Source organism: Periplaneta americana, chromosome 8, assembly GCF_040183065.1.
Source record: "Periplaneta americana isolate PAMFEO1 chromosome 8, P.americana_PAMFEO1_priV1, whole genome shotgun sequence".
Classification (NCBI taxonomy): domain Eukaryota; kingdom Metazoa; phylum Arthropoda; class Insecta; order Blattodea; family Blattidae; genus Periplaneta; species Periplaneta americana.
In genome coordinates, this window is record NC_091124.1 from 51387540 (window position 1) to 51415206 (window position 27667).

The following is a 27667-nucleotide window of genomic DNA, read 5'->3' on the forward strand; positions in this document are numbered from 1 at the left end:
CCTTCAGTAGTGAGTTTCTTTTCAGCCACTGAACCAGGCAATTCCTTTTTCTCTTCCTGATCAGTTTCAGCATCATTCTTTCTTCACCCACTTTTTCCAACACACCTTCATTTCTTATTCTGTCTGTCAATTTCACATGCTCTATCCAAAGGCAAATGAAATCTTCAAATTCCCCTTTAAAGTCATCACTGAACTCGTAGTGGAAATGAATTCGAGTAGCCGAAACAAAAAAAGTGCTTTCTACTCCAGCTTTGATCATCCAGTGAAAGTCTTTTCAGGGTTACTATGTCTACTTGTATAGTGTAAATCAAGGATGCAGAAATAGGGAAGAGAGGAGTGGAAGCATGGGGAAAGAGTTTGTTCCCCCGTCCACTCCACAATCTTCCGGCCTTTAATGACGTATCTGTGACGTTTGGCAAGCACACTGAATACATATATCTTCTCCCCCTACCATTTCCAATGACGCCAGAGTTGAAGAGAAGGGATGAGTTACGTGTTGCGGCTTGTGACGTCTGCAACAATTGTAGCATAGTTTTGCATCCCTGGTGTAAATTAACACTTTTAAAAATGGTTTCAACAAGTAATTTTGCTCTCTACTTAATTTCTCCTTTTTAACTTTCACCTTTTCGCAACTTTCTGGGTTCTTCATCATACAAAACAGTAATAAATGACAGGAGAGGTTATCTCTTACCAGAAAACATAGAAAAGTTTCTTGTATTGTATTGTAACCGTGTTGAGTAAGAACTGTTGTTTTTTTTTTTTTTGTTTGTTTTCTTCAGTGTTAACAATAATCGCCGATTTCTTGCATCAAGTAAGGATTTGGTGATGTTGAAAAACTGTTAAATTATGCACATTTATTGCATTTTGTTTGGAATCACTATAAATATAGACTAAACTACTAATATTTAAAGTTTTATTTTGTAAATGACGATGTAAACTATTTAGGGACGAATATATTTTAGTATTGAAATATTTCTTTCATATTTTCATATTTTGCCAAAAAATTTTTTTTTTTTTTTTACCTGACAAGAGTTTTTTTTTTCATATTATTCATATGAAGAGAGAATATGTTCTGAGAGAAATTCATATTATCAACCGCGGCTTTCAAACAGTGTAACGTATAGGGTGTTATGTATAACCATTTCGCTAGCCTGCGCTATGAGCGTGCTAAACTAGCCCCTGCTATCGACTGATTACTTGTGCAGGATTCATATCATATGTATGTATGTATGTATGTATGTATGTATGTAGTCTATTTATTAACACTACAATTGGGTATACACCCGGTGGCAGTGATATATAATATACAATAATTGCAATTACTGCAATAAACCTAGGACTTTAAATAAAAAATATTCTATAATAACGCCTACGGTAAGCAAAAGTAAATCTAACTTATAAGTACCTCTATTTCACCCAACTATTACCAATTTAAATAATTACATATCACCTTAATTAATTACATACCAACTTAATTACATATCTTAATTAATTGCATATAACCCTAATTTATTTACATATAAACTAAATTACATATCATCTTAATTAATTACATATCAACTTAATTAATTATATATCAACTCAATTAATTACATGACACAACTTAAATAATTACACTGCACCTCCAATTACATTTTCGGTCTAATCTTCTCAACCTTTCCTTAAATGTATTGATTTTAAGAGGACCACCCTGAAAGATTGCCTCAGGTAAGCTGTTCCAGTCTACTATTGTGCGGTTAACAAAGGAAAATTTTGCCACGTCCGTTCTTTGTTTTCTACATTTAAACTTCCTAATATGATCAGCCCTTCCTAGGTATGGTGGTGTTGTTAATCTAGCATTGATATCGGTCCATGATTTGTGTCCCATTTTTGCCTTAAACAATGCGGTGAGTCTGGTTTTACGTCGCCTTGATTTGAGAAGTTCCCACCCTAAATCTTTTACTATCTCCTCACCATGTCCCTTCCCCATTTTGACATATTTTCCTGCCTTGCGTTGGACCTTTTCTGTTGAATCGATTTGGTTTTGTCTGTACGGATCCCAACAGTTAATTAACAGTTATCATATCGCTAACACTGGTTTATGAATAAGAAAAACGTTAGTTCGCTAATCATCCACCGGAAGCCCGCGCTAAGAATGTCTATGAATATAGCCCATAGTTATGTCTTAGCGCTTTATACGGCCGTGCCGGTACCACAATTCTTAAAGGAACTTAACGCGGTTATGGGCGAGGCATTTTATGCGATGGTAGGATAGAAAATGTGCAATTTTTATGCTTAACCCGATTCAGCCTTGGACTAGTTTGATGTGTCGTCTTAGTCTCCCGAGGGCTCGGGCTGATCTGCATATCCGCTACGTGAAGACCTAATTGTTCTTTCAAGGTGAACGCAGACTGTGACATGATAATTAACAGTTATCACTGCCTGTTTTAAATGAAAGGGAAGGAACACTTCTCAATCTATCCCACGCTGTTTCTTTAGCACCGAGCTTCACAGTTCCCTATGAACTTTTGACTTCGAATGTGCAGTAATAACGATAAATACAGTGATACAATTCAAACTGTGTGCACATAGTCAACTTGACAGCTTTCCGTATCGGGGACTCTGGTTCAAATTATAGATTCTAAGTGGGAATTTGCTGTGGCCAAAGACGGTACTCGTGGAATTATTTCGCGGGTATTTTCTACAATAATCTTACATCAGCATTTTAATATAATTAAATCCGTTTCAAAATGGCGTACTTCGGGCAATACCTATGACGACAAAGTGATAGAAAAATTTTGACACGCTACTCCTAGAAACGTAGGACACTACTTTTCTATCTTACACAACCTTCTCTTCTTGTACCGATTTACCCTCCACTATACCGTATTAAATTGTACTATGTTCTTGGGCCAACACTAGAATCACTCTTATTGTAGGCCTTTCTGACTATATGGTCAGCATCATGCAGGGTCACCGCGGGGAAATCATACGGCAAGTACAAACCAAGGGACAAACTCACAGTTCAGTGGAGTGGAAATAATTTTCGTGCACGTCGGGAATAAAACCACATACGGGGACGTCTGGTAACTTCAATTTAACACCAAATATTTACATTTACTGTAATAATTTTTTAGTAAAATTTTTATATTCATAAAAATGTTCATATTTTGCACGATATATTTCGAAAATTAAGGATGTTTAAGTATACAGATGAATTTCGTTCTTTAATTTTACTGCAGAAATGTTATACTCGTAAGTCTAAGTTGTACTGTGTAAACAAATTAAATTTCTCTTTTGGTTACAACATTTTTACAGTGTTTAACTAAAAGTGGAAAATGTCACAACTTATCGTCTTGAAAACAGACGCGTTCAAGGAAAACAGGTAATGTCTTCAACCGCTGACAACACAAAGCCGTTATAAAACCGAGCAACTTAACATAGTAAGAGAGCTGGCTTTAAAAGACAGTAAATTTCAGCGGTAAATCTGGTGTCTTAAGAGCTCTGACATTGGTATTTCGTTCAGTAGTTCGAGATTTTACTAACTTTAATTGCTTTATTTTATGTTTATTTGGTTGCAGTGCATTACAGTGTAGAATGACAGCATTGACCTCATTTAGCTATCATTCACTTATCAACATACAATTTTATATTTAGGTCTACTTACATTTCATACACACGTACATACTTACATTTTAAAATTTATTACATTTCTGTTAACATGTTCATTTCCCTAATTAACTTTTCTCGCACTTTCAAGAAACGTGTACCTAAGGATTTTATTATCTGTTCATTTGGAATTCTTGATATCTTCAATTATTGAAATATAGCCATTACTTTTTCATACAACTACATTCACTTCTATTTGTCTTAACGCGTGTTTTATAATACAGTGCGTCTTCGCCATCATGCCCGCGATGACCGAACGACCGGCCGCATGCCCAATGGGGGCCGCGCTTCTGCCGCTGGCCGGTCGGTCGTCGCGACATGATGGCGAAGACGCACTGTACCTATATTCTATTTCGCCACATACCGGTAACATTTATGTCATTTTCCATATTACCTCTCAATCCTTCCAATTTTCACACTCCTGACCTAAACCACGCAAAACCAATTCTAGCATTTATATCGCATATTGTTATAGGGCTATATGGTTATTGAGTCCATACAGTTTCAACTTTCCTGTAATTATGTACTGAAGTTTTGTTATTCGTGTGACTAAACATTTGTTGTTTTTCTACATCTTTACACCTTTGTCTAATAACACAGGTCTGCGAAGAAACAAATTTTCAAAAAATTTAGCTCTCCTTTATGTATTTTTGTGTGCTGAAGTCAGAAGTGACAGAAAAAATGGCACATCTCGCGCCATTTTTACATAAAATTATATTTTATGCTCGACCATGCCGAAATGTACTAATTATACTCCTGGTAGCAGTCCTTTAATGCATGTCATTAAAGTACACCTACTCATTAAAGTACAGGTCTTCAGCCAATGATAACTCAGCTTACATGTGTTCAGCAAATGACAAGTCAGCTTTGTACCGTTATAAAACCGCAAGTATCGATTATTCTCGGATATGCAATCGAAAGAGAATTAGCAAAAAGTCACGGAGGCTGGAAATCTAATACTGTCGCAGAAGGTTATGTTCTGTTACTATAATAATTAGTGTTAATTGCAAATAATATTCACATAAATTCAATTTGTCATCTCGTTTTTCAATGTCGAATTCAATAATCAAGGTTATAATATTATAATATTATCAAGTTTAACGGGACTACTTCAAGGACAATGACATTGTTGTTCCTCGGAAAAAATCAATACTTTCGCGTCTGCGCACATCTCACAATTCACGACCTAGAACAAGGTCACTTCCGATCTTGTCAGATACAAATAAAATGTATACATCTGAATACCGGTAATTTCAAGTTAGAAATATGGTCGAGCATAAAAAGTCGTATGAAACTCGCTTGCGCTCGTTTCATAAATATCCATACTCGATTCTTAATTACTGTCATTATAGGCTCGTTGCATAATGTACTATTATAGTATTAAAATACCGGTGATTTTGTTGCATCCATAACCCAGTGCTTCAATGCAAAACTTCTTACCAACGTATTGCGGAACATCAAAAACATAATCTAGAAGTCTTACTTACTGTATTTAGTTAGAAATGGCTTTTAAGGAAACCTTCAACCCGGAGGTTCATTGCCGCCCTCACATAAGCCCGTCATCGGTCCCTATCCTGTGCAAGATTAGTCCACTCTCTATCATCATATCCCACCTCCCTCAAATCCATTTTAATATTATCCTCCCACCTACGTCTTGGGTCCACATCTGTGAAGTAACGGCTAGCGCGTCTGGCAGCGAGATCAGATGGCCCGGGTTCGATTCCCGGTTGGGGCAAGTTACCTGGTTTAGATTTTTTCCGGAGTTTTCCCTCAACCTAATATGAGCAAATGCTGGGTAACTTTCTGTGCTGGACCCTAGACTCATTTCACAGGCATTATCACCTTCATCTCATTCAGACACTAAATAACCTAAGATGTTAATAAAGCGTCGTAAAATAACCTACTAAAATAAAAAAATCTACGTCTCGGCCTCCAAAAAGGTCTTTACCTCTCTGGCCTCCCAACTAACACTTTATATGTATTTCTGGATTCGCTCATACGTGCTACATGCCCTGCCCCTGTCAGGATTTAATGTTCCTAATTATGTCAGGTGAAGAATACAATGCGTGCAGTTCTGCGTTCTGTAACGTTCTACATTCTCCCGAACTTCATCCCTCTCAGCCCCAAATATTTTCCTGAGAACCTTATTCTCAAAAACCCTTAATTTCTGTTCCTTTCTGAAAGAGAGAGTTCAAGTTTCACAACCATACAGAACAACCGGTAATATAACTGTTTTATAAATTCTAACTTTAAGAGTTTTTGACAGATTAGATGATAGAAGCTTCTCAACCGAATAATAACAGGTATTACCCATATTTATTCTGTGTTTAATTTTCTCCCGAGTGTCATTTTTATTTTGTCTGTTGCTCCCAGGTATTTGAATTTTTCCACCTCTTCCATTTCTTACAATATTCTGGTCACGAGACATAATCGTATACTCTGTCTTTTCGGAATTTACTAGAAGTCTGTATGATATAATAAAATATTTAGGATTACCCGAGGAAAAGTTGAGCTTGGTATAGAAGTACAGAACAGGAATTTACTCTCTATTTTTCACAAGAGGGTGCCTTAGTATACTGCAGTGATATCCCTGGTTCGATACAGAAGTTTAATGTTCAGAACGAAGTGGATGAATGGAGACTTTTATCGATTCCTCCAAAATAAGTGTGAAGGCAGTGCTTTTGCACAATGGTGAAAAGTATGCTTCGTTTTCTGTTGGTCATTCAGTACACCTTAAAGAAACTTGAGGGAATCTTGAACTAATTCTTACAAAGATAAAATATAAAGATCATAGCTGGATGATCAATGGAGATCTGAGAGAGTTGTGCATACTTCTTGTGCTTTCCTCTTTGAATGGGACAACAGAGCGAGAAGCAGATATTGGGAACAAAAAACATTAGCAACAAATAACATCTCTTGAACTTCACACAGGAGGAAAAGCAACGAAAGCAACTTCACCCTGAAGAGAAAAAGGCGGTATAAAGCATTTGACTAAATGTCAGTTGTTAATTGTGACAAGTGTAATAGTTTTTGTGAAATGTAACTTTAATATTTGCCACAGGACATGATTCACTTAAACACTTTTCCATATTAAATTCAATAACGCTACATTCATATCGATGCAGGTTGCGGAAAAATGGTACGTCATAGAGAAAATCTGAGCTCAGTTTTAGTTCAGCAATAAACTGTAAATTTAGCATAAATTTTGAGGAAAGTCTTTACCAACCTTAATTTTACAGGCCTGTGTAATATTTAAAACATTTCTTCCTCTCCTGTGATTTTCTCTCCACAGTTGTTTCAGCTCAATTTTATCTAATTAATTTTATAAGCATTAATCCAATTTATTTTATTGTCATTCATTACTAGATATCTATAACAAACCTTAAAAATCGCGTTATCTTCCATATTCGGAATTCTAAACCAAAATTTTGTTATTCTTACCATAATTTCTCTATATTGTTACATCTACAGCATTCCAATATTGCCGTTCTCCTGGGATCCGAGTATTACATCAATTTTCTCCCAACTGCTATTAAACTGTCCCCATATCTCAATTACATAGAACATTCTGAATTCCACCAGTGAACTGTAGATGTTATTAAGAGTTTTTATGGCGATATTTGATCTTTTAGCTAGACACATTTGAAGGGGTCAGAGCCATAGTGGGCCAAGCGCCATACATTAAAAACGGAGAAAACAAGGGTTAAAATTAAGTGCTTACCACAATTCAATGAAACATATAGCAAATAATATAAAGTGTGCACATTAAAACTAAATTATATGTCAATCTTCATTAAACTACGGTATTCACTTAACTTTAACCCTTGCTTTCTCCGTTTTTAATAAATGGCGTTTAGCCCACTATGGCTCTGAACCCTTCATTTATTATTAACACTGCATACCCATCGTTCAAAGTTGTTTTTCGGAGTTGTTTATTCTAATGGCCTTACTAACAATGTAATATCTGTCTGGAGGTGGGAATTTACTGTCCATTCATTGCCTCCCCACGTCAAAATTAAGCTCTGGAAGCAGCATACTGTGCCCGTATGGATTGCCTAATTGCATCCCTTGTCAACTTCTAATGAGATTATGAACCTGTTCTGAACAGTACGAGACTCTCCACCTTTCGTGGGCCAGTCGTAACTCCGTTTCTCAATAGGCAATACATCACACGATTCGGTTTGGTTCCATTCTGTTGATGAAATTATTTTATTCTGCTTGTTAACACGTAGTTATCTATCTGTAGTAATCTCAGATCTCGAGTGGCATTTATTAGGACTATTTCGTGAATAAAATAAAAATGTAAATAATATATCCCTAAAATTCGATCACAAAATGTTAATAATTGTTTATTAACGAATACTTAACCTATTCAGATATTGTGAAGTTGAAATACTCGTAAATGAATATCGATTACTGCAATGAAGAAATTCGATGTTATTATTCAGTATTGCCAATTGCGAAATACAGGTTTAAGAATGTTAATTACATGTACTGCACTTTTCTCTTATTATTATAACGTAAATACATTTTCATATCTGCTGAAATTATAATTTAATTTTACAGTAACAGTGGGGACAGCTATATACCAATGCTTATGTATTCACAGCGAGACATGTTGCTACACAGTGAAGCCATCTCTGTATACATAGGCCTAATTAAAAACGAATTTTATTACGCTATACGAAAGGCAGTTTGATGAAAAGACCTTATTATTACTATGCAAGATCACTGGGTTTGATATGCGATGATTTGAACATCTGACTTTCTATTAATTGTTTCATTTCATTCACAGAATACAAATTTTATAGGCTACTTATAGGTTATGTAACCTGTGGGAGCAGGACCAATGTCAGCTGTGTCTTATTTCGACCGTTACAATCAGTGCTACACGAAAGCATTTTTATAGCTCGACAAACGCATTCTTGCTGTAGTGTGTAACGGAACTAAAGCTGCATCTACACAGTTCAATATTCCAATCGCGTATGCGAGCAATCTGGGAAGAATATTGAAAGAATCAAGTTTAAAAGGTACGTTCAATTAAGATGCATGAAGATTTTGTGTCTACATGGCGCGCCGTTTTGAACGTGGTCTTCACTGCATAAATATATTAATTAATATTAAATATCAATCTTGCATTCATTGCTTTAAAGTTGAAAGAAACGTTTAACCGTGTAGTTGCATCTTAATGTATTCATGATCATCAATTCACGGGGAAACAGTTGGCGACAACGACTAAACAAAAGAACGACCATGCGATAAATTGATAGCGATAAATCTAGCTGCAAAAATTATCGCAAAGTGTGACTGTGATTGGGTGGAATTCAAAATTTCATTACACTTCATTGGTCGAAAATGGAGTGACGTCATATAAACGAAATAGATAAATACTACACTACACTCTGACTACATTATTTATTACTAACTCTATCCATTATTGTTTTCTTTGTTATTTTCCTAAGGATATTAATTTCACAATGGTAATTCGCGAGTAAGAATCACGATATTTCATTGAAACCCATACTGTAGGGTTTGAACGTACTGTACCTAGGTTATATGTCCAGATAATTATGTTTCCAAAAAGAGCGATTTTTTAAGTGTTGTCAAGCATCTTGACTATCGACCAACTGCAGCTCGTTTTGCAAGATTCGGTTTAGCCAGGCGGATAACGATCTATATTTAGTATGCTTAAGGGCCTCGGTTCATATCTCCGCACTTTCACTTTTGTATATTTTATTATTTTATATTAGTCTATAGCTTTGACTTTGTCATTACATTGGTTCACTTTCATTAAATTTCACATGTTTAAACACATTTCTCGCATGACTCCGTAGGTTGATATAAGCAAGAAATGTATAGGTAATGTTAATGTAAATACAATAATTAAACAATAGACCATTAAGTAAATAAACAGAAAACGTGAAAGTACAGAGAGTCGAACTCAAGTCTTCACACATAGTGATTTACATCCTTATCCGTTCGACTACATCAGGACTATTGACAAACCAGTTACAGCTAATGTTTAGTCCAGGAACGTGACCAAAAGCATTGTTATTTTTAATGTCTTGCCATCTATACCTATAAAAATACCTCGTTTCCGTTGGCAACCTTCCATGTTGAATTATTTCCAGTACTTGTCCAGTTCTTGGAAGTGTCCACTCGGATTCTTAAAGCAGAGCTTGCAAAGCAATTATTGGTCAGCGTAAATGTTATAAGTCGAACTTCTATAACTCAATTTTTCGATATCTCGAAGCAATTTTAATTTCCTTGCTGAATCATATATAATTTGTATGTAACACTTCTTCTATATCACGAAGTTCTATTACTCGATATTTTCGATATCTCGATATCTCTTTTTAGTATAGCAAATGCATATTCTTTAACTCGATTTTGAAGTGAAAATGAAAGTTATATACACATGTGTAAGTAAAATTGAAGTAATGTGATGAATATCGTTACTTTAGGTTAGGTCACTGTGGCTACGAGCGGGTCAGGACGATCCTTTGCACGGCGGCCATACTGAGTGAGGCCTATTGTGTACTCCGAATTGTATGGGATGAATGAGGATGGGGTATACTAGCCCACCGGCCGCATGTGACCCCTCACCCGCTCACCCATGGAGGCCTCCTACCCTCCCTCGCTCTAAGTTCATACCGCACTAAGGCGACCAAGCAACACAGGATCCATTCCAGCGGCCCTTCCAAGGTGTCGAAGCGCCCTTGGAAGTGCTCTTAAGGAATGAATCCTGGCAGAGATATTGCGGAAGACTGGGAACCCAGGAACGATTGTACCTTATTGTATCTGAAGATAACCTACAGCAGGTTGAAACTAGTCAACAACAAGATACCTAATTTTAACACGTGAAAGAAATACAGTATATATTCCGAACACATATTCAGGTCAAGATGCATGTCTTCATCCGCTTACGGGAGGGGGCGCCCTCTCCACAACCCTGTGGCCGGGAGGAAAAAGGTCTTAAGTCAATTTTTTGTGAAAATGAGATTTTTATATATTCTGAAAGCGGAAACAATTCCCTACAATCTGGTAAAACAGTTAAAGTCAAATAAGACTCCTGACTGGATCTATAGAGCGTTACCAAATGTCCTAAGTACTTTTGAAACGATCACACACAGAATAAAGGACTTAAGAATATTTAATACTTTATTCCTTACAAACATCATATGTTTACTTTCCATGCTTCCCTATCAAAAAGGTCTAACTTGTACTTTAGCTATTTTATCACATACTGATGCCCTTTCCTTTTAAAACTTTAAGCACCAGGGTAATTGTTTAAGACTCATCTTGCATTCCTAATAATTTACATTTCTCATTTATTTTGACACGAAAAAGGTCTTATGTTTAAATAGTCCCTTCTACTCAGAGTTCTAGTCTTAAAAGGCTTAAGTGCGGCTATTTTTGGAAATAATCAAGAAAATTGTTAAATGAGCAACATTACCTATTTTAGAAGAAAATAAACAAATAATATCCAGGAAAAACCTCTTAATTAAAAGAACTCTATAATTGACACCAATTTCAATCTTTCTACTGCTCTCCTGAAAAGTATAAAATTTTTACTGAAGACCTTTTTTCTCCGGCCACATTAACAACTTGAACCAAAGATAGTGCCTGTAATGCACGACGCTAATACAGATTTACGAGGTCGCCAAACTGGGTCATAGTGATTCCTTCCCAATAGTAAGGAAATAATCAACATTTATTAGTCTACTTGTTATACCATTTTCCTTTCATCTGTAATGTACGGTGACAACGTCTTGTTTTAGTGGATGGTAATAATAATAATAATAATAATAATAATAATAATAATAATAATAATAATAATAATAATAATAATTCAGGGAGATGCACTATCACCTTTACTTTTTAACTTCGCTCTAGAATATGCCATTAGGAAAGTTCAGGATAACACAGAGGGTTTGGAATTGAACGGGATACATCAGCTTCTTGTTTATGCGGATGACGTGAATATGTTAGGAGAAAATCCACAAACGATTAGGGAAAACGCGGAAATTCTACTTGAAACAAGTAAAGAGATAGGGTTGGAAGTAAATCCCGAAAAGACTAAGTATATGATTATGTCGCGTGATCAGAATATTGTACGAAATGGAACTATAAAAGTTGGAGATTTATCCTTCGAAGAGGTGGAAAAATTAAAAAATCTTGGATCAACAGTAACAAATATAAATGACACTCGGGAGGAAATTAAACGCAGAATAAATATGGGAAATGCCTGTTATTATTCGGTTGAGAAGCTTTTATCATCTAGTCTGCTGTCAAAAAGTCTGAAAGTTAGAATTGATAAAACAGTTATATTACCGGTTGTTCTGTATGGCTGTGAAACTTGGACTCTCACTTTGAGAGAGGAACAGAGATTGAGGGTTTTTGAGAATAAGTTTCTTAGGAAAATATCTGGGGCTAAGAGGGATGAAGTTACAGGAGAATGGAGAAAGTTACACAACGCAGAGCTGCACGCATTGCATCCTTCACCTGACATAATTAGGAACATTAAATCCAGACGTTTGAGATGGGCACGTATGGGCGAATCCAGAAATGCATATAGAGTGTTAGTTGGGAGGCCAGAGGGGAAAAGACCTTTGGGGAGGCCGAGACGTAGATGGGAAGATATTAAAATGGATTTGAGGGAGGTGGGATGTGATGGTAGAGACTGGATTAATTTTGCTCAGGATAGGGACCAATGGTGGGCTTATGTGAGGGCGGCAATGAACCTTCGGGTTCCTTAAAAGCCAGTAAGTAAGTAATTAAATAATAATAATAATAATAATAATAATAATAATAATAATAATAATAATAATAATAATTTTCAGTTTATTGCAGAATTCTGCACGACAGTGTAACGGAATAGATGTCTGTAAATCTCTTTCAGACCAGAGAAAGGCTTGAAAATTAGCTATTAATGGATGCGGATGTAAATAATAATCCACAGTATTTACTTTACGCAAAGCTAAGAAAGTACCACACACGACTGAGCAAAGAAAATACATGTGTGACAGAAAGTTGGCTGGCCAGATCTGATTTCTACTTTCGCGCCAACGTCAGGGCCATTGACATATCTCGGTACGCACTCTGATTTAATTACGGAGCAAGTTTGAAGTACTGGAACACTTGAAAACAAAGAGCGAAGAAATGTTATGATAATTGCTACAGTTTGATGCCTGTGGTGCCGTAAAAGTACCAGGAATACATAACATAATATGCTGTATAAGCATGATTGTCGTAAGAGATATTTCAGGTTGCAGTCGTTGCACAGGCTTCATAAATTAGAACAAGACTCACGCGGTACCACACTGGCGTTATCGCTGATTACTTCCTGTTCTACTATCACGAACACGACGTGAACTATTCCTCAACGTTCAACAAAACTAATGGGCCAGCTACACTTTAGAAGACTCGGAATTTTATAAAAACCAGATCATTAAAATATGCATTCAGCTTTAATCATTTGCCATTTTACAAGTGATTTTTTTCTGACTATTACACTTTTACTACGTCATACTACTTCTGACCAATAAAACGGTACGAAAGAACGTCTTTCAACCAATCATGGCTGCTTATCGCACAATTTTATCGCTTCCCTAGCATTTGTGTCTTTGTTTGCCAACATTTCAAACTGCAAATTCTTTACGGGGACTATAAAACATGATTTGCGATCGTAATTTCTTTTCCGCGTAGTCGACTGAAAATGGCGGCTCCGTTCAAACATTTTGACGAAGGTAACATTAGCGAAATAGAATTTTAGTAAGTGAATTAATATCTATTTTATTGTATCAGAATACTTTATTTCTTCTAATCTTTATATACTTTCTCCTGTTTTTATCACCTTCCTATCATTTGTTTCTTTGTTTGCTAACATTTCAAATTGCAAATTCTTTACAGTACTATAAAACCTGCTTTGCGATCGTAATTTGTTTTCCGCATAGTCGACTGAAAATGGAGGCTCCGTTCAAACATTTTGGCGGAGGTAACATTAGCGAAATAGAATTTTATTAAGTGAATTAATATCTATTTTATTGTATCAGAATACTTTATTTCTTCTAATCTTTATATACTTTCTCCTGTTTTTATCACCTTCCTAGCATTTGTTTCTTTGTTCCCAACATTTCAAACTGCAAATTCTTTGCGGTACTATAAAACGTGCTTTGCGATCGTCATTTGTTTACAGCATAGACAGTCAACTGAAAATGGCGGCTCCGTTGAAACGTTTTGGTGAAGCTAACATTAGTGGAATAGAATTTCAGTAAGTCAATTAATATTTTATTGTATTAGAGTACTTTATTTCTTCTAATCTTTATATAATTTCTTCTAATCTTTATATACTTTCTAACAGTCAGTTAAATCCCACTCGAGTTTTGATTTTCTCTAGATAAATCAAAACCTCTAGTGAGATTACTGTTGATAAACAGAGAGGTGGCCTAATGCATCAACCCCCAAAGAGGAGGTCCAGAGACATTTTTCAGAAATCCACGCAATATCCGTTGCTTTCACTACATCTTAGAGCTTGGTCTTTCCTGTAATTTTATATCGAGCTTATCTACCCCTACAACAGTTATTAATACTAAAACTAAGATGCTTGTTCTGCCCGTTTGTTTGGTCCATGAAGGTATTTCAGTTCTCTCCTATCTCTCAGATAGAGGGGAATTTCCCTGTCCGACACCTGAGGACACTCCTTCAAACTACTATCGATGAAACTGGATTTTTAAGGCGGCCAGCGAGATATTCAAAATTAGAAAGAGTACATTATGCAACGAGCCTATAATGGTAGTAATTAAGACGCGAGTATGTTTGTTTATGAAACGAGCGCAAGCGAGTTTCATAGTTTTCATACGAGCGTCTTAATTATCATTATAGGCAAGTTTCGTATGACTTTTTATGCTCGACCATATTTCTAACCTGAAATTATTCATAAGTATTCATGTTATGGTTATGTAAATGAGGAGCGGAACTGACCTAAATTGTGAGATGTGCGCAGACGCGAAAGTATTGATTATTTCCGAGAAACGAATGTCATTGACCTTGATATAATCTAGACAGAGAATAACATGAACATTAGTCTTGATATAACCTGGAAATTGATTTAGAATTGAAAAACGAGATGACAAATTGAATTTATTTGAATATTCTTTACAATTAACGCTAATTATTATAGCAACAGAACATAACCTTCTGCGACAGTATTGGATTTCCAGCCTCCGTGACTTTTCGCTAGTTGTCTTTCGATTGCATATCCGAGAATAATCGATACTTGCGCTTTTATAATGGTACAATGGTGATTTCTCATTGGCTGAACAACTGAACTGTAATGAATAGATGTACGTTAATGAGGTGCATTAAAGGGCTACTACCAGGTGTATAAATACTACATTTCGGCATGGTCGAGCATTAAATATATATATATGTAGTTATAAGAGGCAAATGAATGTTACGAATTCTGTGCTAGATTATGTGAGATTAAAGCACTTGAATTGATATGTGAGAAGAATGGAAGTGGAAAGGTTACCCAGAAAGGTGTTGGAAGAAAAAGATAGAGGTAGACCTTGAAACTCATGGATGCAAGAGGTCAGGATAGGGATGTGAGAAAGAGGACTTCAAGAATTGAATGGACATGGACGAGTGGAGAAGAAATATAAAACTTTAAGCGCAGAAAGATGTCTAAATTATGAAATACAGTAGTATATTACGGTACAAGGTTGGGAACTGATTTTTGGAAAAAAGAGCGGAGCAAGTTTTTCAGTTTCCGAGATTTTGTAATGCACTTCACAAACATGTATTGTACAACATTTTTTGAACGATCATATTTTTAAAATTGCAAATACAATATATTTTGCATTGAAAATATAGAGCATTATTATTCCAAAGAATGAAGAATGGTTTCCCTAGCAACACATTTCTGTGTGGAAATTCTAACTTTCTAGGCCTAACAACAACAGCTGTAAATACAGCAAAATACACGATCGTGCAAACTAGATTTTATAGAAACTTTGACTTTAATTTGTGAGTATATGCTCTCTCAAGGTGCTATTTGATAAAAATTAGATTACTTTCAGTATTAATCAGAACATTCATAATTTAATATAAGACATGAATAAGATTTCCAGTTAGTCTCGCTATAAAAAAGAGAGTTCACTGTTGATGTACTGAAATCTTCAATGCACTGCTTAATTCGATTATTGCGACGTTTTGTTCAGTGATCTCAGGATTGATTCCGCCCAGAAACTACAGCGTGTTCATAACGCGTGCGTCCGCTTCATTTGTAATGTTCGATACTATGATCATATCTCACCTTCTTTCGAGAAGTTGTCATGGCTTAGGTTACATGAGAGAAGAAATCTGCACTCACTTTCTCTCCTATATCGAATTATGCACACTTCATCCCCCTATTATTTATTCGCTCGTTTTCATACTCTCTCTCGCTATCATAATATTAATACTCGATCACAACGCGATAACACGCTAGAAATTCCACTTCACACATCATCTCTGTATTCCTCATCTTTCACTATTGCTACCTCTCGTCACTGGAACTCTCTGCCGCCTGAAGTCAAGGGCTGCCGAACATTGAAATCTTTCAAATCCAAGTTAGAAAATTATCTTATGACGAGTTGCCAAACTAACTTACTATTATGACAAGTGTTGTATTGCATGTTTCCACGTATTCACATTTTTTTTATGTTCTAGTGATATTTAACTTATTTTATATTTTTGTTTTCATATTTTCCGATAATGGTATATCTCTAATGTGATAAGTTGAGCTATATATAAACATAATTTTCCTTACTGTGTATACTTAAAAATATTGTATTCATTGTATGCTTTGTACTGCACTATTGTATTACTATTAGTATTATTATTACTATTAGGAATGTTATTATTTTATTTATTATTATTATTATCATCATTACTATTCTTATTTATTATTATTATTATTATCAATAATTGTCTTATTTTTTATACTTTGTAGGCCTCATTTATTTTTGACCTGCTGTTCACATTTTATTATGCTTTTTTCTTTCTTTCTGTATGTTATATATTACGTCTGATTTCTTCTTACTTGTTGTTTACATTTTATTATTATTATCTTATTCAGTTTTGTGTGTACTTTGTAAATTTGTAGTGTTTCTATAACGCAGTTTTTACTCCTGGTTGAGTGTTAGAGAAGGCCGTATGGCCTTAGCTCTGCCAGGTTAAATAAATCATTATTATTATTATTATTATTATTATTATTATTATTATTATTATTATTATTATTATTATATCTTAATACTTCGGCTAAACGAAAAATACAATATGCGGCAAAACAAACAACGCTCATCTGCTTTCAATGTTTCCTCAGCAACCAAGTATGATAGTTTGACATATTTTATATTCAGTGTGCTGCAATTATGGTTCTCGCAACAGAGGAGAAGGTGTTTAGTGTCGAGTATTATTTCCGGTACGGAGTCCTGAAATTACAAACATACTTTGAAAATCAAGATAACATTCATTATAACATGCAAGATGACGTAAGACTAATCCCGTACGACGAACTTCTCGACGACAGCTAACATTGTTGTGTTATTTGGTGCCGCATTGTTAATTCGCACCTGGTCCTGCTCTTTAACGTGGCGCAAGCTCGATCCATTCTGACGCCCCCACCCCATATGACCAGAAATAATGGTGGACGATAAACACCTTCTCCTCTGTTGTGAGAAGAATAAGGCAGAAATTAACACAACACTGAATTCATAATATGTCAAACTGTTGGGTGATAAGAATGAAAATGAGTACCGTAAGTTATATAGTATATACTAGACTTTTTTAGTAAATATTTTTGTTAGTAAGAATAAAAACATTTCAGTACCTACTCATTTTTGATTACATACAACATGGAAGCATAGTAGAATATACTCAAGTGTCAATCTTGTAATAGCAGCTGTAATAGTACATCTGCTATTTCTACATCAAACAGGATCAAATAATCCTACAGGATTAAACAGAAATATTGATAAAATTCCATTCCATCCTTATTTCACAATTAAAGATGTTGTTGGATTTTTAGTCCTAATTATATTATTAACAATATTATCTTGTACACAATATATACTCATATTTGGTAATGATAAACGCTAGTATATTCTCATTTTTAGAAGTTCTCTCTCATGTTATTATGAGAATGGTTTGTAGAAGGCTCAGTTCTGAGTATTTGATGTTTTGTGTTCAGTTTAAAGTTAAGTCTGAAAAAATTGCAGAATTTATGAATGATGTAGGGCCTCATGAAAAAATACAGAAAAATACGTGGACATGTGGATTCAAGAAACTTCAAAAACCTTTAACGCTCCACAAAAGTGAATGCAAATTTGTTAAACACGTATTTGTTCTTCAAAAAAACACATTACCTATACAAATATGAATGGCTATCAAATAAGGTTAGATTATATTGTTATTTGTAATGAACAATTACAGTTTATTTTGTAAAATGTGAATTTCAAAATGCAATTACTTGTAACTTAAAAATTATACAGCATATATATATATATATATATATATATATATATATATATATATATATACTTACTTACAAATGGCTTTTAAGGAACCCGAAGGTTCATTGCCGCCCTCACATAAGCCCGCCATCGGTCCCTATCCTGTGCAAGATTAAGCCAGTCTCTATCATCATACCCCACCTCCCTCAAATCCATTTTAATATTATCCTCCCATCTACGTCTCGGCCTCCCTAAAGGTCTTTTTCCCTCCGGTCTCCCAACTAACACTCTATATGCATTTCTGGATTCGCCCATACGTGCTACATGCCCTGCCCATCTCAAACGTCTGGATTTCAAGTTCCTAATTATGTCAGGTGAAGAATACAATGCGTGCAGTTCTGTGTTGTGTAACTTTCTCCATTCTCCTGTAACTTCATCCCGCTTAGCCCCAAATATTTTCCTAAGCACCTTATTCTCAAACACCCTTAACCTATGTTCCTCTCTCAGAGTGAGAGTCCAAGTTTCACAGCCATATAGAAGAACCGGTAACATAACTGTTTTATAAATTCTAACTTTCAGATTTTTGGACAGCAGACTGGATGATAAGAGCTTCTCAACCGAATAATAACACGCATTTCCCATATTTATTCTGCGTTTAATTTCCTCCCGAGTGTCATTTATATTTGTTACTGTTGCTCCAAGATATTTGAATTTTTCCACCTCTTCGAAGGATAAATCTCCAATATTTATATTTCCATTTCGTACAATATTCCCGTCACGAGACATAATCATATACTTTGTCTTTTCGGGATTTACTTCCAAACCGATCGCTTTACTTGCTTCAAGTAAAATTTCCCTAACCGTTTGTGTATTTTCTCCTAACATATTCACGTCATCTGCATAGACAAGAAGCTGATGTAGCCCGTTCAATTCCAAACCCTGCCTGTTATCCTGAACTTTCCTAATGGCATATTCTAAAGCGAAGTTAAAAAGTAAAGATATATATATATATATATATATATATATATATATATATATATGCCAACAGCATGTGAAAGTCTATAAGAAAATTGAACATCACAGTGCAATGTGGTCAAAGAGGATATTATATAACACGAATATATATTAACTTCTAAATGATCAAGGAGGCTGCTGAGATGAGTATATATTCGCGTTAGGTAGAATGTTTTTATTCTTACGAAAATGAGTATGTTCTAGTGGTTACGAGTATATAGTCACAGGAAGTACTCATACTCATAAGTACAAACCGTGAGAAATTACTTCTGTTTTATTCTCACTACTCATTACATTCAATAAATAAATACTTCATTGCTAAGGAAACGTGGATAGTAGATAAGCAATAATTTCAGTGTCGTTTGTTTTGCCGCAAACCGTATTAGCACAGTCTAGTGTATACAGTCACGAAGCTCAATATGCATCCATAGATAGTTACTAACCACTAGGATCGCTAATATCGCCTCATTACAGACAATGCGAAATAGTACCGGCACAGTCTATTGTTCCTAGCACCCTCACAACTCAAGCTTCGTGACTGTGGTATTAGAACAAAATTAACAGAATTTTTCCATATTCATAATTTCTATTCAAATGATTAACTACTTATGCTTATAAATTATTAATCTGCTTACTATATATCAATAATTATGTACTACATACACTATGTTTTATAATTTTTAACACGTACAATACACGTTTGTGAAATGCATTACAAAAACTTGCGTTAGTTCATGTATCAAACGCACTATTTAGATGTTTGTTGAATAAAATAAATGTTTGTTATGTTAATTATTTAAGAAATGAATTGATCTTTTATAATTTTCATTATAAAATACGACCGTGGAATTTATATTGACAATAAAAAATACGAGAAAAATACGATAACATCGTATCTGGTACATCATTTAGTGCATCACAACTGAACCTCAGAAATAGAAAAACTCGCCTGCGTCTCGTTCTTCCTGACTATGCCTTGATTCTGTTGTAATACACTTGACCAAACTGATAACGTAATGCAGTTCTACATACGCTGCAAGACTAGTAATAAAATCCAAATGCTTGTTTTGATAGTAAATCTCGAATTAATGGCGTAGAAACAAGAAATGAGGAATCAGGAAGGATAGGGAGGAGAAGTAACTTTGTCGAGTAATAATAATAATAATAATAATAATAATAATAATAATAATATCTTAACCACAACGCTTTATGCCACTGTCAAAATAAACAGCAAAGCAGTCATCTCTCTTACATTCAAAATCACATAATGAAACTAAATAATCGATTTATTATTACCATTGTTATTATTATTATTACTATTACTTTTATTTACAAGGCTCCTCTCTCCAATGCTAAAATACGCAGCAAAGCTGTCATGACCTACTTTACGATTGTAAATCAGGTAATGTAGAGTACAAATGAATTAATACGTATTTACTACTACTACAAATCACCACCACCACCACCACCACCACCACCCCAGTGAGATCAAAATAGTATTACGAAATCAAGTTTTAGAACAAATTGCACATTTCTGTATCTCGGCTGTGAAATAACATGTTATAATATGGATAATGAAATAACACATAGGATCCACCAGTATAAAAAATGTAGGCTATGGATGTACAGATATAAACAGAAACCTAAAAAAATAAAGTTATGAAAGAAACTTCACTTGAATTTTTATAATGTTATGATCCTCCTCAAATTATTGTATGAAACTAAAACATGGGCACAGATGGAAAAAAAAATGCATCAAAATAGAAGCTGCAGAAATGAGATTCTTACGAGCAGTTGAAGGTTGCACAAGAAACGACAGATTAATAAATGAACATATTAGAACAGAATTAAATGTAACAGAAAAATCAGCACAAAAAATTAACAGATAGCCTACACGGAAAATAGAAATTTATAAAAAAAAACTCCAGAGAACAGTATTCCATATAAAATGTTAAAATATAAAACTTAAGTGGTATTCTAGTTGATAAAAATTGTAGGGAGGGAAATTTATCGTTGATGTACTGTCTTTTATTTATTTTAAGTATTTTTTATCAATTGTAACATATTCTATTTTAAAGTCTAATGTTATACCATGATAACTCCTTTCATCGTATCTTATTACTTGATAGATAGCCTATTAGATAATTCACAAATGAATTGAGTGTGATCTCAAAACGCGTTCAGTCCATTTTTATGAAAGGACTGGGCTAATTTTTATCCACCGATAAACGAACTGAGTGAGTTTCAAGTGACATGCACAATAACACATGGCCAAATGGACTGAACGAGTTTTGAATCACAGTCTTCAACTACCAAATCGTATTATAAGATCCAGATCCAGAAGGACCAGAAGGAAGAAATTCCCCTGCTTCCCCCCCCCCCCGTTCAATTCGAACATTAAATCTGGAAGAAGGAAATGTAGGGATATCAAGCAAAAGATGAATGGATCTAAAAGCTGTAACAGGCTATGAACTTATGGTATTATTATTATTATTATTAGTATTATTATTATTATTATTATTATTATTATTATTATTATTATTATCACTAGAGCCCGGATGTTCAGGCATTTATAACAGTTAAAATAGGCAGGCAAAAAAAAAAAAAAAACGTAAAAAAGGCACAATAATCTTTGAAAAGGCATTATAAATTTTAAAAAGGCATAATATATTTTAGCAATAAATTTAAATTACATCAACATGACTCACTTATTTACTTGGTAGGTGACACTATGCAACGAGCCTATAATGGTAGTAATTAAGACGCGAGTATTTTGTGAAACGAGCGCAAGCGAGTTTCATAATTTTCATACGAGCGTCTTAATTACCATTATAGGCAAGTTTCATACGACTTTTTTATGCTCGACCATATTTCTAACTTGACAATATTCATGTTATTGTTACTTGACTGGGGAGCGGAACTGACCTTGTGCAATATCTTGTAAATTGTGAGATGTGCGCAGACGCGAAAGTATTGATTTTTTCCGAGGAACAAATGTCATTGACCTTGATATGATCCAGAGAGTAAAATGAATATTAATCTTGATATAACCTTGAAATTGATTTAGACATTGAAAAACGAGATGACAAATTGAATTTATTTGAATATTATTTAGAATTAACGCTAATTATTATAGTAATAGAACATAACCTTCTGCGACAGTATTGGATTTCCAGCCTCCGTGACGTTTCGCTAGTTGTCTTTCGATTGCATATCCGAGAATAATCGATACTTTCGCTTTCATATTGCTACAATGGTGTTTCTGATTGGTGGAACACCTGTACTTTAATGAATAGGTGTACTTTAATGAGGTCCATTAAAGGGCTGCTACCAGGTGTATAATTACTACATTTCGGCATGGTCGAGCATAAAATACTTTTTTTCGTGATTAACTGTCTTTCCACAAACCTTATATATAACAAAACTGTTCCATCAGTTGAAAACACATGGGCACCAAATTCACTAACGTAAGAATGAAGTTTACTTTTCAATTGTTTAATGAATTTAGACATTCTAGCTAACCAATTTATACTTTCTGTCACCCGACAATAACTGACTGTTCCTCACTGAGATTTCTTTCCCCTACAATAATAAACACGTGCAGCACAAAATTGTAACAGTAAGATTTGAAAATATGAAAGCAAACTTGGAAATGCTATGTGACAACTTCTATGAGAACGAGCTTAATATTTAAAATTATAAAGCTAATTGATTGTTGGTACCGTAAAGACATGACAATATTATATTATTTGTAACTGTGGATTGTCGATCATTATTCATATTGCACGAATAGTATTAAAGCACGATTATTAGCAGATTAAGCACCGAAAGAAATTACGTTTATTTACGATTGTTAGTAAAGTTAGTCATTGTTTCAAATATTTAAATTTCATACACATTACGTTACAATTAATTTAAAAAAATTCAAATAAACAAGAAATATTGCTTTATTTATGACAAAAAAAAAAAGAAAGGAATTTATGAGTAAGAAACACCTTAAAAAGGTAAAATAGGCAAAATAAAAATTGACCCTTTCACTTTGATTTACTCCAAATCACATTTATATCTATACAAATAATGATGTACAGTAGTGGCAAAAAAAAACCGGACCGACCCTTGTAGCTAATTTCGGAGTCACAGATTCAAATTCTGCTAGTCACAAAACACATCCATCTTGTATAATTAATTGTAACAATGAAATTTATTGCATTTGTTCGATTCTTACCGTCTTTTGTTTCCTTCAGTGCCTCAAACTTACAGACGAAAAAACTTTGAGAGTTTTATTTTCATCTGGCATCAATATTACATTTCTATCTTTATTCGGCAAAGATAACTGCGTATTTTTACATTAAATAGCAGTACATACCTCTGGCTTTACTATCCATATTGAAATTACAACAGTTTGACACAAAACACAGCACAGGATTCTTTTGCATCAGCTACAAGAGTCGGTCCGGTTTTTTTTTGCCACTACTGCACTTCCACCCAATAAAAAAGGCATTTTGCCAAACATCCGGGCTCTAATTATTAGGCCTATTATTATTATTATTATTATTATTATTATTATTATTATTATTATTATTATTCCATATGTAGATGAAATTATTGGAGATCATCAGTGTGGTTTAGGCGCAATAGATCAACTATTGACCAGATATTTTGTATTCGACAGATAATGGAGAAAAAATAGGAGTATAAGCGTACAGTGCATCAGTTATTCATAGATTTAAAAAAGGCATATGACTCGGTTAAGAGAGAAGTTTTATATGATATTCTTATTGAATTTGGTATTCCTAAGAAACTAGTTCGATTAATTAAAATGTGTCTCAGTGAAACGTACAGCAATAGGCCAGTTTCTGTCAGATGCATTTCCAATTCACTGTGGGCAAGGATGCACTATCACCTTTACTTTTTAACTTTGCTCTAGAGTATGCCATTAGGAAAGTCCAGGATAACAGAGAGGGTTTGGAATTGAACGGGTTACATCAGCTTCTTGTCTATGCGGATGACGTGAATATGTTAGGAGAAAATCCACAAACGATTAGGGAAAACACGAGGATTTTACTGGAAGCAAGTAAAGAGATACGTTTGGAAGTAAATCCTGAAAAGACAAAGTATATGATTATGTCTCGTGACGAGAATATTGTACGAAATGGAAATATAAAAATTGGAAATGTATCTTTCAAAGAGGTGGAGAAGTTCAAATATCTTGGAGCAACAGTAACAAATATAAATGATACTCGGGAGGAAATTAAACACAGAATAAATATGGGAAAAGTCTGTTATTTTTCGGTTGAGAAGCTCTTATCATCCAGTCTGCTGTCAAAAAATCTTAAAGTTAGAATTTATAAAACAGTTATATTACCGGTTGTTCTTTATGGTTGTGAAACTTGGACTCTCACTTTGAGAGAGGAACATAGGTTAAGGGTTTTTGGGAATAAGGTGCTTAGGAAAATATTTGGTGCTAAGAGGGATGAAGTTATAGGAGAATGGAGAAAGTTACAAAAGACAGAACTGCACGCATTGTATTCTTCACCTGAAATGATTAGGAACATTAAATCCAGACGTTTGAGATGGGCAGGGCATATAGCACGTATGGGCGAATCCAGAAATGCATATAGAGTGTTAGTTGGGAGGCCGTAGGGAAAAAGACCTTTGGGGAGGCCGAGACGTAGATGGGAAGATAATATTAAAATTTATTTAAGGGAGGTGGGATATGATAGAGAATGGATTAATCTTGTTCAGGATAGGGACCGATGGCGGGCTTATGTGAGGGCGGCAATGAACCTCCGGGTTCCTTAAAAGTCAGTAAGTTATTATTATTATTATTATTATTATTATTATTATATTAGTGAAATTAATAAATCTAAATATGATTTCTGTAATTCAGGTACCTGATCCCTAGAATTACCACTCCCCAGCTTATAGGCCGCAGCGCATGGATAATTCAAGGAATATTGCTGTATAACAAGTTCTGCAAACACCTTATATTAGTGTCGTTAGATATGAAGGTTATGTGACGACAGTGGAAACTGTATCTGACTTCCACTATCATAACTTACAACATTCCAAGCTGACGATGTGTCTGCAACGACGACAGTGCTCAGAAGGATGGTCACAGATAGGATCAGCACGCCCATTCTAGTCTTCACTCCTAGCATTTCACACTGACGGGCAAACTTCTTTATTCCGGGCTTTTAACACTGACATAAGTCTCTGACTTGTTACATGAGTCCGCATAGAGTCACGCCACAATCTTCAGCAATACAGTTTACATCCTCAAGACCTTTTTTTGTAATTTTATGAAGCACTGTAATATTGCAATCACACAAACCATAAAACCAGTCATTAAATTTGTTTGCAATTTCGTGAGATTTAGTACACTTTTGTTCTCTGCGTCTTGCACAGTACTAACATGGTCTATATTTGTTTTTCCTGCTACGGCACAATCAAAGTTATATTGATAGTTCACATTTTAAGCTTCTTTTTATCGTACAAGTTCATTTGATGTTGAGTCGAAGACTATTCTCAAAGAACACGGAACAAATCAACTTGTAACAGGAAGTTCACTGTGCAGTTTATTCACTCTAGAGGAGGAAATGTTTTGACTGCTACAGAGAAAAATAAAAGTAAGTTTTCGGTTATTCTAGGGAAAATGTCGTGGTTACTATGGATACAAAATAGGGGTCTGCTTCTAGATGTATGTTAAATGATGTATTATTTTTCACATTGTATTTAACATGGGATACGGGTGAAATTTTAGTCATTTTCAATTTTAAAAAATCGCATTTTTTTTAAATGAATCGGCAATTTCTTATTTGTAGTTGGGGAAGTTTCAGTGCTTTGTGTCGCTTGTAAGCATAATAAATTACGTCATATTTACATGTCTTCACCCGTAAATTTGAATTCCATACAAATTTCACAGCCTGTTTTCTGACACTTTCTGTTTAGCACATTTCGTCGTGTTCAAAGCATAAAATGATGTTAAACTTTTGATACTAGGAATATTATATTTATTGCATGTTGTATGTATTATGGTTTGACGAAACACAGTAGCATTTTTTATAAGTGAAATGCTCTCAAAATTAAAAGAAAATAATACATATTTAGTCACCACTATAAATTTTGAAGCTGCACTTTTTTAATTCTCTCCATTTATAGATGTAGACCTAACTTTAAAATGTTGGATAGGTACTTAGTATTTTCTAACTATATTACAGATGTCGTAAAAAAGGATCAAGCATTAAACTTAAATTATGTAAGATTTTATTTATTTTATTGGGTTATTTTACGACGCTGTATCAACATTTAGGTTATTTAGCGTCTGAATGATATGACGGTGATAATGACGGTGAAATGAGTCCGGGGTCCAGCACCGAAAGTTACCCAGCATTTGCTCACATTGAGTTGGTGGAAAACCCCGGAAAAAACCTCAACCAGGTAACTTGCCCCGACCGGGATTCGAACCCGGGCCACCTGGTTTCGCAGCCAGACGCGCTGACCGTTACTCTACAAGTGTGGAAATTATGTAAGAGGAAATATATTTTGAAAATAAGCAATTCCTTTAATTTTAACAACTTTAAAAATCATTTATCAGATCATAATGAAACTTATATTCAAGAATACTTATATCAAGGAGATGAAGTGTAAAAAATATGAAATCTCTACCTGAAAAATAGTATAAAAATAAATTGCACCCATCACCCCCCTTAAATTACACGACTGTAATTGTATTGATATTTTAAAAATTATTATATAAGCCGAAATGCAAAGTATATTTAAGAATTATTTATATCCGAAGCAAAGTCAGTGAGAAATTTTATTCAACAGTCACGAACAAGGAAATACTTGCCAGTCGGCCATAACACGAAACACATACGGTACATGCTTTCATGCATGCGCAAACGGATAATTTATCTCGATACCTGATCTAAAATTAAACACATTCCTTTGCATGCGTACGAGAAAGGCATGAAATTACTTAATTCGATGACTGCTGTAGTAAAATTCTACGCACATTTAAATCTTATAAACTAAATTCGCAGGTTTCATCACGACACACTACTTACAACACTTTTTTCATAGTTTTTTTTAACGAGGACAAATGATATACAATAACTAACGTTATGCAAGAGGAATATTAACGGTTGTATACAAAATTCAGTTTCCGTAGTTGACGTCAGAACTGAAACTGGAATATCGCACTTTTTCTTGAAGTTACACTGTGAACATAAACACTTTTCCTCTGGCGTCACAATCGGTCCGGTGCTTTGTTCCAACTGGATTCGCTTCTGATTGCACAGAAGGGCAAAGCGAAATACTGCCAATGAAAGTGTTGAACTTGGAGTTGGTCATACGTAGATCCTGTGTGACTGACTGGCACGCCGCGACAATTTAGTTCGCCGTGCGGACTCTGCCAGCTTAAACATATGCAACAAGTCACGTGACGCGCAGCTACGTGTTTACCTGTACAATTGCTTGTTGTTTAATTGCGAGTCCATGCTTCAGTC

The 27667-nt window shown here is 34.7% G+C and overlaps 1 protein-coding gene across 3 annotated transcripts in view; it reads right to left on the reverse strand.

Moving 5' to 3' along the window:
• The window catches only part of Cad99C (cadherin 99C), a 466185-nt gene that overhangs the window by 66521 nt on the left and 371997 nt on the right, over positions 1–27667 (reverse strand). The window contains exons 1-2 of one of the 3 annotated variants that reach the window (XM_069832877.1): positions 27227–27616; positions 25220–25768 (exon numbers count right to left, since the gene is read on the reverse strand). The exons of 1 other annotated variant lie outside the window; for it this stretch is intronic. In XM_069832877.1, coding sequence (XP_069688978.1) covers positions 25220–25318 — 99 coding nt within the window. In that variant the 5' untranslated portion in view covers positions 25319–25768; positions 27227–27616. Of the gene's footprint in view, positions 1–25219; positions 25769–27226; positions 27617–27667 lie in introns of those variants that run through there. One more of the 3 variants, XM_069832878.1, reaches the window with a different exon arrangement.